Source organism: Molothrus ater, chromosome 19 (assembly GCF_012460135.2).
Source record: "Molothrus ater isolate BHLD 08-10-18 breed brown headed cowbird chromosome 19, BPBGC_Mater_1.1, whole genome shotgun sequence".
In the NCBI taxonomy this organism is placed as follows: domain Eukaryota; kingdom Metazoa; phylum Chordata; class Aves; order Passeriformes; family Icteridae; genus Molothrus; species Molothrus ater.
The window spans coordinates 3,453,862-3,468,020 of record NC_050496.2 but is presented as its reverse complement, the minus strand read 5'-3'; the positions used below and the strand labels follow the sequence as shown (position 1 = coordinate 3,468,020).

General features: G+C 49.2%; 1 protein-coding gene across 2 annotated transcripts; it reads left to right on the top strand.

Annotated features, from left to right (window-relative positions):
• The first annotated feature begins 7,599 nt into the window (after positions 1-7,599).
• UTS2R (urotensin 2 receptor) lies at positions 7,600-11,887 on the top strand. Of its 2 annotated transcripts, XM_036394323.2 has the most exons (3): positions 7,600-7,799; positions 9,822-9,947; positions 10,177-11,887. In XM_036394323.2, exon 3 carries the CDS (start codon positions 10,318-10,320, stop codon positions 11,464-11,466), a length of 1,149 nt encoding a protein of 382 aa, XP_036250216.1. In that variant the 5' UTR covers positions 7,600-7,799; positions 9,822-9,947; positions 10,177-10,317; the 3' UTR covers positions 11,467-11,887. The 2 variants fall into 2 exon arrangements, with proteins under 2 accessions (XP_036250216.1, XP_036250218.1); XM_036394325.2 differs by lacking the exon at positions 9,822-9,947.
• Positions 11,888-14,159: the final 2,272 nt, after the last annotated feature.

Sequence of the window (14,159 nt, the reverse complement as noted above, 5' to 3'; positions counted from 1 at the left end):
GGGCTGGGGTCAGCCCTCAGCAACCCCAAGCCCATCCTCAGCCCCCTCATCTGCTCTGGGCTTCCCACTGAGTTGGGCAGCACCTGGAAACAAAAGAGCCTCCATCAGGTAAAGTGTTACTTTAGTCCAAAGCAAGGCAAAAAAAAGCATTTTGAGACACTCAAGCACGCTCCCAGCTGTGGAACCAGGCACCTGCTCAGTCTCCCCACTGCTTTGGACCAGGGAATTAAGGCATTTATTCTACATTAGAGCCATTTCCAGAGGAATTTCCCTGTGACACAAAATGCCAGCAGCCACTTCCCTGGGAAGGGGGGGTTTTCAAAATGCAGGAGCAATCAGTGGTGGGAAGGGACAGTGGGCAGGGGAGGGCTGCACCCTGAGAGAAGGGAAATGAAAGAAGGAGCCACAGGAGAGTGTGGCACAGGTGGAGAGCCACATCCACTGCTCACCCCAGCCAACACCCTCCAGCCTGTTCCTGCATCAAAAGTTCCAACAGAGGAGCCAACGCTGCAGAGCCCCCTCCCCTGTGCCCTGCAGGCTCCTCTGCTGTCCCCAGACCTTGTGCTGGTGGCACAGATGTCCCTGCAGAGAGGGGCTGGCACGGAGGAGGCAGCTGCTCCCTGTTCTTCATCCCAGGAAGCAACATTTTGGGCAAAAATGCTTGATTTTAAAACTGGCACATGGTTTTGAGTCTTTTAACTAGCACCTGTCATTATTGGCAGTGCTTTTAGCTGCAAGCCTTTCTTTTTTTCAAGGGCCCCTGCACAGAGCTGTTCCCACCTGCCTCAGCAGGGGCTCACAGCAGTGCATGGGGCACAGGAGATTCATGAGCAAATCCCTGAGGAGAGAGACTCAGCTGCTGGATTTTGAGGTGAGGAAATGTTGGATTAGGCCCTTTTCTGACTTAGAGATGGGATAACTGAGAGGTGTTTTAAAAACTTTTATTCTGTTTTCAGTGTCATGTGAAAGGTGAGACAATACAGGTGTTATAATTCACACCATCACAATTAGAAGCCAACTATTTCCTAATTACAATACATTATAAGTATTTCTTATTAGCTTTTCCCACACTATACTATAAATACCTTAAAACTAATCATCTCAAATTCCCCCTCATAAGTCCTACTACAAGACATTTTTCATAGTTCTATTTCTCCAAAGTATTTTGTTTTATTTACAAAACCATCCTTTAAAACTTATTTCTAGCTCCATTTCTCTCTCAACAATGTCTGTCTTATTCCATAACATTTCTAAGCCAACATTTCTTATCTCAAAGTTTGCATACAAACACACACTCTGTGAACCTTCTATGAAACTTTAAAGAATTTTCTACAAATCCATTTCCCACAAGGAGAGAGTTTATCTCCCTCAAATCACCCAGGCAGGGGGTGACCTGCAGCTCTCTGAGCACAGACTGGTACCCAGTGCCACCAGCATGGCAGGGACACCTCCATCAAATGAACCTTGAGAAGACATGGCTGAGGTGTTGGGAAGGATGAAAGTTTGGCAAGAAAGTTTCACATCTATGCATGCTTGGCAGAAAGATTTTTGAATGTAGAATCTGAGAATGACATAGAGATGGAAGCAAGTTTTGATATAGAAAAATAAAAGATGTGTAAATTGACAATTGTTGAGCCAGCCTTGCTGGACAACTAAGAAAGCAAAGGTTGTGTTGAGTTGGAAAGAGACTTCATGACTTAGGGCAAAGGATAAGCTGACCAGAAAAAAAAAAAGGTGTTTTTACCAAGCAGAAAGATAATGCAGGCAAAGAAGACATGTCGATGTGGCAAGTAGAAAAAAGGTCTCAGAATTTTGCACTGTAAGAAAACTGAAAAACAACTTCTAGCTTAAACTGCAATGTACTAACTTTTAGTGATTGGAGAATAGTAACGTGAATGTGGTAATTATAGTAGTTATGATAGGCTATAGGTAAAAGTTAAGGGATAGATTGGTTATCTGTATTAAGATGCTCAGCAAAGAAAAGTCTATAATGCACTGTAACCAAACCCAAAGGGTGTCCAGGCCTGCCTGCAGCTGGAGCTGACAGCTGTGGGCACAGCTCTGTCACCCACAGCCCTGGACTGCTGTGACACCTTGGATACAATAAACTGCATTTTGGAGAGCAGCTGGAGCCCCACATCTCTCATTCAGGCTCTTCCACTGAGGGAGCCTGGGGGCCTCATTTCTGTCTGTCAGTGCCTGCAGGGAGGGCTCAGAGCAGGGACCAGGCTCTGCCGGGCTGGGCACAGCAATGGCACCAGAGGAATGGGCAGAAACCCCACTTGGACATGAGGAAGAATTTCTCTGCAGTGACCAAGCTGTGGATCAGAGACCAATGTCCCCACCAGTGGGGACAGACAGTGGAAAGAGTGGAGACAACAACTGGGAACCAGCTGGGAACTTGAGGATCACATTTGCATGTGTCCAAGACCATGAGTGTTGGAACAGAGGGATTTTAATGCAACTTTCCGTGGAACAAGAGACGACCAGGGGACTGCCAGGTCTCACCAATGCTCTTCCTCAGGAGCTGCTGCCATTCCTGGCCACCAGCAGAGCTTCAGGAGGACTTGAGCTCAGTATGACATTGCAAATTCTTGCTCTCCTCTGGGCTGACTCCAAAGTCAGGGCAGATTCTCAAGAGCTAATTGGAATTTCTGTGTGACCAGGAGAACACTGGCAGTTCTGTACTGGATTGCCCAGAGAGGGTGTGAGGTCTCCCTCACTGGAGAAATTCCAGAACCTGGACACAGCCCTGTGCCCTGCTGGAGCAGGGATGAGCCATGGTGCTCCCTTCCAGCCTGACCCAACCTGTGCGACTGAGATGGCCCCACACACCACACCCTGAGCCACAGGGACAAACCCTGGCCAGGGGACAGGCAGCTGGGTCAGCTGGGGCTGCCCTGGCCTGGGGCATCCACTCTGTGCAGCCCAGACAGCTGGGATGGCTTTTGGGGGGGGGCACAGCCCTGCCCCTGTTCAGTGCCCCCAAACTGCCCCTGGATGCTGCTGGTGCCCTGCAAGGCTCAGGGGAGCTCAGTGCAGAGCACAGAGGGGCTGCAGCCCCAGAGGGGCTCACACAGCATCAGGAGGACTCTGGATCAGTTTGGTGATGCTGCCACAAGGGGGAAAAAAAGGACTTTATTGCCTCCTTTACTGTCTCCTCTGGGAAGTGCAGACAGGCATTGGAAGTCAGCACTGAGCCACCAGCACTGAGAGTCTAAGTTACCCATCAGAGTAAGCAAGGGCATAAATTATGTGGGATTTCTTGTAGAAAAGCATCTTTTTAAGGAGCATTTGAATCAGCATCTGCTGCTCCAGAGAGGTGACCCACAGCAGCAGCAGCTGTCACCATCCCCAGCTCCATCCCCTGTGTGCAGGATGGCAAATGCCACCAGCGAGTCCACAGTGGCACGAACTCAGTGTGGTGACATTTGCTGCTCTTTATGCACTGCCAGACAACTTTTCACACTTTATCTCTTGTCTCCTGTGAGAGGGCTTTGGAGAGCTCCAGCAGAAATCTTTGCTGCCAGGCTGGGGATGTGTGCTGCCCTCCATGCTGAGAAAACACCTGGGATCAGCAGCAGCTGGAAATTATGGAGCCTGACTTTTCCCTAGCAGACTTCTGACCCCAGAGCACTTTCCTAAATTTTCTAATTCCCAGCTATGAGGGCTGAGGAATACAGAATGGTGTCCCAGGAGGGCACAGGGCAGCTGTTCAGCTGTAGAGAGGAGGAGAGGCTGAGGACATGGAACCAAACTGCAAAGGAATGGTGTGGTCAGCACCAGGCAGAGCAGAGCACAGAGGTGCTGCACAGGATATTTGGGATAGAAAATAATGGCAAAGAGGCTTTTGTCTCTAGTGTAGCGACAGCTTCTGGCCCATGGAAGGTGTGTCTCAGTGTGTCTGTACTCCCCATGGCTTTCCTGATGGTGATTTGATGGATTTCCTGGAGAATTCTGCTGTGATTTTCGTTGTCGTTGATGTTGAATGCTTTGCAATAAAGAGAATTCAGTAACACAATTAAATTCACATAGCACTGGCATAAATCCTCACATCAAAGGAGAGAGAGTCTCTTTTGCCTGTATTTTATAGAATAATTATATTTATTGCCTGTGCAGTAACTTCAGAAGGCTCCTGTGCAGAACTCCAGCCTTGTAGCAGTGGATGCTGTCTGAATAACTAAACAGAGCTGTTTCATATTTTGGAGAACTCCTGTCTTCATCCAGGGTTGCCTGTACAGCTCCTACTCCTGTTGCACAAGATCACAGGGGCTGCCACCCCTGTCTGTAGCTCTGACAGCATCACACAAATGTTAAAACCCCTGAATCTCAGAGCACTGGGAGACAGTGAGCAGAGTGATTGTCTTGGTTTGGACAGACAGGTGTCTGCTAAGGAAGGGAGGAGCCTCCCCTAAAATGGAAAATGTAAACCCCCTCCTTCCAAATTGCTATAAATTTTACATTAAGGGACTCTCAGGCAAAAATATGGGAGCAGGAATAACAGTTCTTTATTAGGGAAGAAAATAAAAAGATAAAATAATCAATGCAGTGAACCAAAACAACAGTGCCAGAGTCAGAACCCAGCCTGACACCCTGTGGGTCAGGGTGCTGGCAGCAGAACCATTGGAATTGTGGCTCAGCCCTCCTGCAGTGTCAGGGGTGGCTCTGCTGGAGCAGGGATCCTGGAGAAAGGTGCAGTCTCTGCCTCTGAAGATCCAGGGCAAGAGGCAGCTGCTGTTCCTCTGGGGAATCCAGTGCAGAAGCTGTGCTGGTGTTCCAGAATCTCCGATTATATCCAGGCAGGAATGCTTGGCTCCTCCCTCTGGGCTCACATCTGCCAATGGGATGCTGTAGTTCTTATCAGCCATGCAGGGACATTCCATAGCTGTTATCAGCAGGTGTCTGCCCTGAGAGAGGATTGGGTGTGGAAGAGATAAGGAAAACGACCCACTGAACAGAAGAGCTGCCACACAGATGGCAAATAGTTAGAATTTGCTTGGCAATCCAGGACAGTGATCCCTGCTTTAAAGATGAGTCAATAAGGGGAAGAGAAGCAGCAAACCTGTTGGAACCAAAATGCAAGGAACTCTCAGAACTTTGGGCCTGTAGGCCAAAGCTTAGAATTAAACACAGGATTTGGTCTGAGACCTTGGAAAACCTTCCAAACTTAGGTCCTAGGAGCAAGAATGTAGATTTGTAATTTAAAGCAGAGACAGGTAAAGCTAAGTAAAGGAAAGTTTAGAGTTTTAGAGTTTAGAATATAGAAAAAATAAAAGCAGTTACAGAGGCAAACAAGGAGTTTAGAATGCAGTGCTGTAGGTGTGTCATAACATGACTGGCTAAGAAATCTTATGCTGCAGCATGAGTTCATAAGATGAAATATTTAAGGATTGAGTCAAAAACATAAATATCCTTATTAGCAGTGTTTTATTGGTTAATAACTCTTTAAAAGGTCTTGTAACTGAGGGTCTTGCCACCTTCTGAACCATGCTGTGAAGATGTGAACTCACCCTTCCTGCCTATGTAGAAGATAAGAAAAATAAACCCCATCACCCCATCATCAAAAACAATTCTGAGATTCTGTCTCAAATTCCTTCCAAAATTCTCCACAAGTGAATTACCACACAAAACTATGACCACCAACAGCCCTTTTGAGCCAGGGCTGTGAAGCTGACACTGCCCACACTGCTCCCAGCCACTTCTCCTCTAATGACAGCAGCAGGACACAGACATATGGGAGCCCAGCTTCCCCCAGTGGCAGCCCCGTGGGCACAGAGATTTCCTGATAACTGAAATCACAGGTTTCATGTTTTCTGAAGGTTTAAGTGCCACAAAAGGAAGTATCAAGTTGGCATCCACAGGCCTGGAAAACTGATGGATTACCCAGATGGATTACCCTTCCTCCATCCCACTACTCCTTCCTTGCCCTGGGATGAGTTAACACCAAGTGGCCCTTTGGGGACAGAGGACTGACAGGAGTGTGGCAGTTCCAGTGTAAGTGCCTGGACAGACACCTGGACACACCTACCAAGTGCTGGAGGTGCTGAGCAGAGGCACCCACGTCCCCATCAGCATCCCTGCACTCCCCAGCCCTTTGGGCCACATGCAGGCTGTAGGAAAGGGGCTCAAGGACAGCAGCAGGTTGTCCCTGCTCTGCCTGGGAGGAGGACACTGCCACATCAATGACCTTCTCACTCCCAGTGGGAGCAAATAAAGCACTTTGCCAATGGCTTCACTCTCTGTGCTCAGCCAGGGACTGTTCCTGCTCCCTGGAGTCACACAGGTAATGGGAAATCACAGAATCACAGAATTCAGAATTCACAGAATTCACAGAATCACAGAATCACTGGGTTGGAAGAGACCTCAAGATCATAGAGTCCAACCCAGCCCCAACCCCTCAACCAAACCCTGGCACCCAGTGCCACATCCAGGCTTTGTTAAACACACCCAGGGATGGGGACTCCACCACCTCCCTGGGCAGCCATTCCAGAACTTTATCACCCTTTCTGTAAAACACTTTTCCCTGCTATCCAACCTGTATTTCCCTTGGTGCAGCTCGAGGCTGTGTGCTCTGGTTGTGTCAGTGCTGCTGGAGAAAGAGCCCAGCCCCAGCTGAGCACAGGCACCTTTCAGGAGCTGTGAGAGTGATGAGGGCAGCCCTGAGTCTCCTTTGCTCCAGGCTGAGCACCCCCAGCTCCCTCAGGGGTTCCTTACAGGGTTTGTGTTCCAGCCCCTCTCCAGCCTTGTTGCCCTCATCTGGATGTGCTCAAGTGTCTCAATGTCCTTCCCAAACTGAGGGGCCAGAGCTGGACACAGGGTTAAAAGGCAAAACATGCATTGTGTGGATGGGCACATGGTGGGGAAAATCCTCTGCTCCCAGCCCTGTGTTTATTTTCTCTATTCAGTCTTCTGTTGTAATTTTTGATAAGGCTTTATTAAACCTTTTTTAAAATGTTTGAAATTATCATTTCTCACAAGTAGCACTGGGGAAAGGGAACCACCCAACCCCCGAACAACTTCAGCAATATTTTGTTACTGCCAGCCTGAAATGTCTCAGATGCTGTGGTGTGTGACCCCACTGCACAGATTCATCTCTTAACACGCCATCCAACCCAAATAAACTTCAGCTTTGCTTTGGAATCGATCTCCAAACCAAGGAGCTCTGCTGCTCCTCTGGGCAGCCCACCCACCCTCCCGCAGGAATGTGACCCTCCCGCAGGATTTTAACCCTCCCTGGCCCTCTCTCCTTCCCCAGCCGTGCTGGCTTTGCTCGAGCAGCTTCAGGAGTCCAGGAATTAATTCAGGACTAATTCAGGAATAATTCAGGAATTAATTCAGGAATTCAGGAATTCTCCATCTCCGTGTGCTGTACAGGGGGTGCTTTGCCTTCCACCGCTCCTGGGATGGAACAACTCGAACCCCTGCGATGCCCAGAGCTGAGCAAGCCATGCTTATCAAACCCTGCTGCTTTAAACAGGCTGCAGCAAAGCCACGCTATGCCTCACGTCACCAGGGAGCAAAAATAGCCGGCACGAGTGGAGGGAGGGGAATGGGAGTATTAAGAGCGCCCAGATTTCAAACATACTTGGCTGGCAGCACGCTCCCTTCCTGCCCCTGCCGCTCCAGATGCGACAGAGCACTGGGATCTCTCACTCTCTGCCCGTGAAGAAGGATTCTCTTCTTTCTGTTTTTTTCCTCTTTTTCTTTCTTTAAGTTTCAGCTTTGATACTACTAGAGAGATTATTTTATTATTATTTTCTTTCTTATAGGAAACTTCATCCGCCGGATTTAAAAGCAAGGTTTGAGCAGGAGAAATTCGTTTCTGTTTACAGCTGTACATATGCATGGTACTCCTGTGGGATGATATCGTAGAGGGAAAGGCAAGATTGGCTGGGAAAATCGCCTGGACCGTAAGATGCTTGAATGGCTGCTTGGAATAACAAGCTCTGTGTTGTGTGTGCATGTGTGTGAGTGCGTGTTTGTGTACCAGAGCAGCAGTGAAGGCAACTTTAAAATGATAAAAGGGCTCCCCATTTGGCTTAATTTTCCTCTTCTTGCTCTGTCTGGATATGGGCGAAGTGTCTGAATGGAATTGGTGCTGTAGGGATTTTATGAATGGAGCAGAAGGCAGGTTCAGCAGAAGAGGAGCAGAGCAGGGAGATGCAGTGGGCTCGGCTCTCTCCAGCAGGAGCTGTCACTCCAGGGAACTGCACAGACAGGCACCAGCATGGCACAAATCTGCCACAAATCCCTGGGACACCAAATGAGGCAGCTGCAAGGAGGCAGCCCCTGAGCCATGGAAATATGCTCCTGAAAATGAGCTCTCACCAGCACACCGAGCCCAGAGCTGTGTGTGGGACCAGCTCTGGGCTCAGCTGGAGCATCCCATGCAGAGCTTTTAATTTCTGTGCCCTCTTGCTGGTTGTGAGGCTGAGGAGCAGCCACAGCTCCTGGAGCAGCTGTGTTTCCTTCATGGGAGTCAGTGTCACTGCCAGCACGGGCACCAACATCGATAAAAGGGACAAAGGGGCAGTGGGACAGACTGGCTACACCTGCCCTACAGCAGGAGGGCACTGCACAGCCCAGCAGGAGCAGGACCAGGCAGATTTGGGGTTGCAGGGTCCAAAAATGGATCTTGATGCTGGTGAAGCTGTGGGGACCAGCCCAGAGCAGCAGGGTCCTGAAGGAGCACTGCAGAACCATGCTCATCTCTCACCTGTACTCGAGGGACTGGGTGGGAGATGGGCTCTGTGTGTTTCTCTGGTTTTTTCGTACTTTTATCCCAACTGCTAAGTGAGGGAAAATCTCCCTCTGCACTGGATTGTCCTCTCTTATCCAGAGTTTTTTATGACATCTGTGCAGGTGGTAATGGGGAGAAGGTGAGGGCAAGTCGTGAAGAGGATGAAAATTGTCCATCCTCAAGGGTCACAGAGGTCACTGACAGGGTGACACAAGGGCAGCAGGGGAGGGCCTGAGAGTGTGATCCTCCTGCCAGGGAGACAGTGGGAGGAAGGAGGCAAAGGAGTCAGAGCTGGTGAGGAGGGAAAGGGACACCTGACTCAAAGGGACACCTGACTTATTGGGAAACGCTGCAAATTCCCAGGATTAAACAAATCCAGACTGCTCAGTGGAACAAGGCAGAGTCTTTGCCTGCTGAGCCCTACAAGGACAAGGCAGTCCAGCAGCCTTCCCCCTCAGCGTTTTCCAAAGAAAAAGAGACAGTCTGAGTGCTGTAGAACACATAATGCAAATGCACTTCTGTATGCAAGGACCTTTAGGATGGCACAGGCTTTTGGTATGCCTTAAAATCTGAGCATTTTAGCTACTTTTTCAGCATTTCTCTGAGGAAGGTTTGCTCTCCTTTTGCCTGCACCCAGAATGAATTCAGAGCAGCCCAGTCCTGATTTGTGCAGCGCTGAGTCTGAGCTCACAGAGCACTCCCACGTACAGAGTTGCCTCACATGTTGTCTCACACCTCGCTGCTCAAGGCTGCTCAGGCAGGTTCACACCAGGCTCTGGCTGAAGCAGATCTGTTTTACAGACACATGGACCTCTCACATGGGCAGAGAGAGTGAAAAACCCTGTGTTTACAGATGCAGAAATCCCACAGGGAAACTGCACTTTGCTTTATGAAGTGCCTTTTTCTCCAGCACTCGAATGCTGTTTGAAACTGCAGGACAGAGGAGGAGCTTCTCATTCAAGGGAAGCTGCTCTGTGAAAACACTGCAGGAATGCTGGACAGGACTGTGAATGCATCACTAACACAGAACAGACAATTTGGCTGCAAATGATAAATCTAAAGTTTGTTTTCCCTTTTTCAGGCCTTCTGCTCCTTCAGAGTTAAGAATGTGGCAAAGAAGTTTAAACAATCATGCTGATGGTTCTAAATCATTGTTATAAATTTAGGAAGGATGGTTTTTTCCTCCAGCCCTGAACTAAGGACTGAAGTAAGTTGCTCCAGTGATCCACACAACCTTTTTTTGTCTCTTTTCCATGGCCACACCTCACAGCTGGGTGAGGTGAGAGCACGAGCCCTACAAGAGTGGCCTCAGTGCCAAAGACCTTTGGTACATTCAGGCAGTGCAGATACGTGCTGAGGGACAGGTAAATTCTAAATAAACTTTTGTGTTGCTCTGGCAGATTTCTAACATGTTGTTTTTGCTGTCTTTCCTCTAGTGGAGAATGCAGATGGTCCTTGGATGAGACACTGCTGGGAAATGGTTCCGCGGCTCCGCACAGCCGCGTTTCTCAGAGCAGAGAGAACCCCCTCAGACCCCTGTGACATGAACAAAGCCTCTGGCATTTAAACCCAGGAGGATGTCCCTGACTGACGAGCTGGAGAGCCACTTCTCCACCACCCCCTCCGTGGTGACAGACGCAGGTGAGGACGGCGTGTTCAGAATCAGGCCCAACGTCTCGGCCAACGGCACCGGGGACGGCGCATGGGCGGCGGGCTCCACGGAGGACATGGTGGCCATCTGCACCATCGGGGCTATCCTGTCCCTCATGTGCGTGGTTGGGGTGACAGGCAACGTCTACACCCTGCTGGTGATGTGCCACTACCTGCGATCCTCCGCCTCCATGTACATCTACATCATCAACCTGGCACTGGCCGACCTGCTCTACCTCCTCACCATCCCCTTCATCGTCGGCACCTACTTCATCCAGAAGTGGCACTTTGGGGACGTTGGCTGCCGCATCCTGTTCAGCCTGGACTTCCTCACCATGCACGCCAGCATCTTCACCCTCACAGTGATGAGCACGGAGCGCTACCTGGCCGTGCTGAAGCCCCTGGACACGGTGAAGAGGTCCAAGAGCTACCGCAAGGCCATTGCTGTGGTGATCTGGCTGGTGTCACTGCTGCTCACCCTGCCCATGCTCATCATGATCCAGCTGGTGCAAAGGGACAACAAAAGCATCTGCCTGCCCACCTGGAGCAAGCTGTCCTACAAAGTCTATCTCACCATCCTTTTTGGCACCAGCATCGTGGGCCCAGGGGTGATCATTGGCTACCTTTACATCCGCCTGGCCAGGATTTACTGGGTGTCCCAGACTGCTTCCTTCAAGCAGACCAAGAGGCTGCCCAACCAGAAGGTGCTCTACCTAATCTTCACCATAGTGCTGGTCTTCTGGGCTTGCTTCTTGCCTTTCTGGATATGGCAGCTCCTCTTCCAGTATTATGAATCCTTCCCTTTATCTCCCAAGGTGATGAAGAACATTAATTACCTGACAACCTGCCTGACCTACAGCAACAGCTGCATCAACCCCTTCCTCTACACCCTGCTCACCAAAAACTACAGGGAGTACCTGAAGAACAGGCAGAGGTCCCTCAGCAGCAGCAGTGGGTACTTCCAGAGGAGGAATCGTTTCCAGAGGATTTCAGGGAGATCCCTGTCCACCAGCAGCCAGCACTGCACAGAGACTTACGTCCTTGCTCACGCTCCTTTGGGAAACAGCAGTGCCTGAAGGTAAAATATATCTCCAAGAACAATCAATACTGACTTCAATGTTGCTTTGATTTAAAGTGCACGTTGTGCAGGCCGAGCCTTGGCAGTGCACACATTTAGTCCAGAGGCTGTGCCGTGTGTCTGTTCTCATTTCTCCAGTGCCACTGATTTGATGCTAGCAGCACTCAGCTGAACATCTATCTAAATAGCCTTTCACTTTTTATCTTTATATTTTATAGTGTATGTCTCCTCAAGTAGCCATCAATAATGAAAGCCCATAACAGGGCCATGATTTTTAATAGTATCAGCTGTCTCACAACGTTAAAATTATGTTACCCCATGAATGGCTGTAGTTTGCTCTTTTTTTTTCCTTTAGCAGTAGTGCTCAATTTGTAGTTGTATGAGGACTGAAGACAATGAAATAAAGAAAAAGCAGCTGATGTTTTGAAATTCCATGCAGTTTTGCATTTGGGGTAGGAATGACAAGGTGGATGAGGCATATCCAGGGTTGCTTGTCCTGGTTTGGGTGATGCTCACACTTATTCTGCACTCCTGTCTGTGCACTGGGCTGGATTCTCCAGTCACACAGGTGTGTGCAGTGCAGTTACACCACGGTCCTTGTCACCAGCACAGCCTTCCCATGGCAATGCCACAGGCAGGGAACGTTCAGCATCTCCTGCTGCACTGACCCCAAACACCCATGAGGAGCAGCATCCCCTGTCCTGGGAGAGCATTTCCACCCTCTGCCCTCCTCCAAGGAGGAATTGGGAACCTCTGATGTGGCTGTCACCAGGGCATCTGCTGGCAAACTGCAACATCCAGCCTGAAGCACCAGACCTCCACCTCCAAGTCTGGGAGGAAAGGACAGAGGGAGAGGAGGGGGTTGAGGAGATGTGATTTTCCCCAGGCAAAGCAATGTTCCCTGAAGTGCTTAATACTCCCAGTTATAAAAGTGCTGGTTCTTGGTTAGGGAGATAAGTTGTTCCCTTCACTGGAAGCGATTTTGCCTTTCTGCTACAAAAACACAGTCCTGCTTACACCAATATTACAGTGCCTGTCCTGGCTATCCCCAGTGATGAGGTATCATTAGAATAAATATATAATCTGTGACGTCTGGAACTTCCCCAGTGAGTCTAAAATACCTTCTCTGGGATGCTGCCAACATCCCTACAGGAGTCCTCTGCTTGCAGCAGCCCTGCTTCCTCATTAGCAGGGATATGAGGATGCAATGCCAACACAGCCAAGCTACAGAATTAGAACCAAATGAATTCTGAGCAGCAAACTCAGAACTGCAGTGTGAAATCCCTCTGGCAGTGAGCTCTGTTTGCTTAGACTGAATTCAGAATTTAAACATCTATTCCCCTTCAAGGTGTTGAAATGGTCACTGCTCATGGGCACAGGGCAAGATCTGCATGCAGCCTCCCTGGGGAATACACTTGGATAAGTCATTGTCTCTTCCATGCATGGGCTTGAAGTTTGTTATGAATGAGGGAAGGTTCACACATGAGAGAGGGCTCTGGTGCATGCAGTTCTGCTGCTGAACTGCTGCAGGAACTGCAAGGGCCTTGATTCATTCCCAGCCCTCTCCAGACACCCCATAGCAGTGCTCCTGGGGTCAGGGTGCTTTGCCTGCAGCCTGCTTGCTGTGCAGTGAGCCAGCAGCTCCCACTTCAGGATCAGCCCCTCCCTGATCCCAGAGATTCACAGAATTCACTGAATGACTAGGTTTTGAAGAGACCTTCAACACCACTGAGTCCAACCCAGCCCCAACACCTGAACTAAACCCTGGCACCCAGTGCCACATCCAGGCTTTGTTAAACACACCCAGGGATGGGGACTCCACCACCTCCCGGGCAGCCATTCCAGAACTTTATCTCCCTTTCTGTAAAACACTTTTCCCTGCTATCCAACCCGTATTTCCCTTGGTGCAGCTTGGGACTCTGTCTCTTGAGGGGCAGGAATTCCATGGATTTGGCCATTTCCTGTGCTGGCAGTACTTGTTGGCTGAAAGCTGGGAGACACATTAGTGAGAGCCCATTAGAGAGAGTGAAGCATCTTCAACCCTCTGTGAGGGAGTGGGAGCCTATGGATGGGGTGAAGAAGTTTGTTATGGAATCACACAGATTGGAAGGGACCTTCAGGATCCAGTCCAGCCATTACCATTACCCATGACCATTAACCACCACCACATTAACCATAACCATTAACCATTCCCATTAACTACCACCACATTAACCATTCCCATTAACCACCACCACATGAAACATTCCAATTAACCACCACATTAACCATTAACCATTACCATAAACCACCACCACATTAACCATTCCCATTGACCACCAACACATAAAACATTCCAATTAACCACCACATTAACCATTAACCATTACCATTAACCATTCCCATTAACCACCACTACCACATTAACCATTCCCATTAACCACCACATTAACCGTTCCCATTAACCACCACCACCACATTAACCATTGCCATTAACCACCACATTAACCATTCCCATTAACCACCACCACCACCACATTAACCATTAACAATTATCCATTACCATTAACCACCACCACCACATTAACCATTAACCATTACCCATTCCCATTAACCACCAACACATGAAACATTCCAATTAACCACCACCACATTAACCATTTCCATTAACCACCACCACCACATTAACCATCACCATTACCAGCACCACCT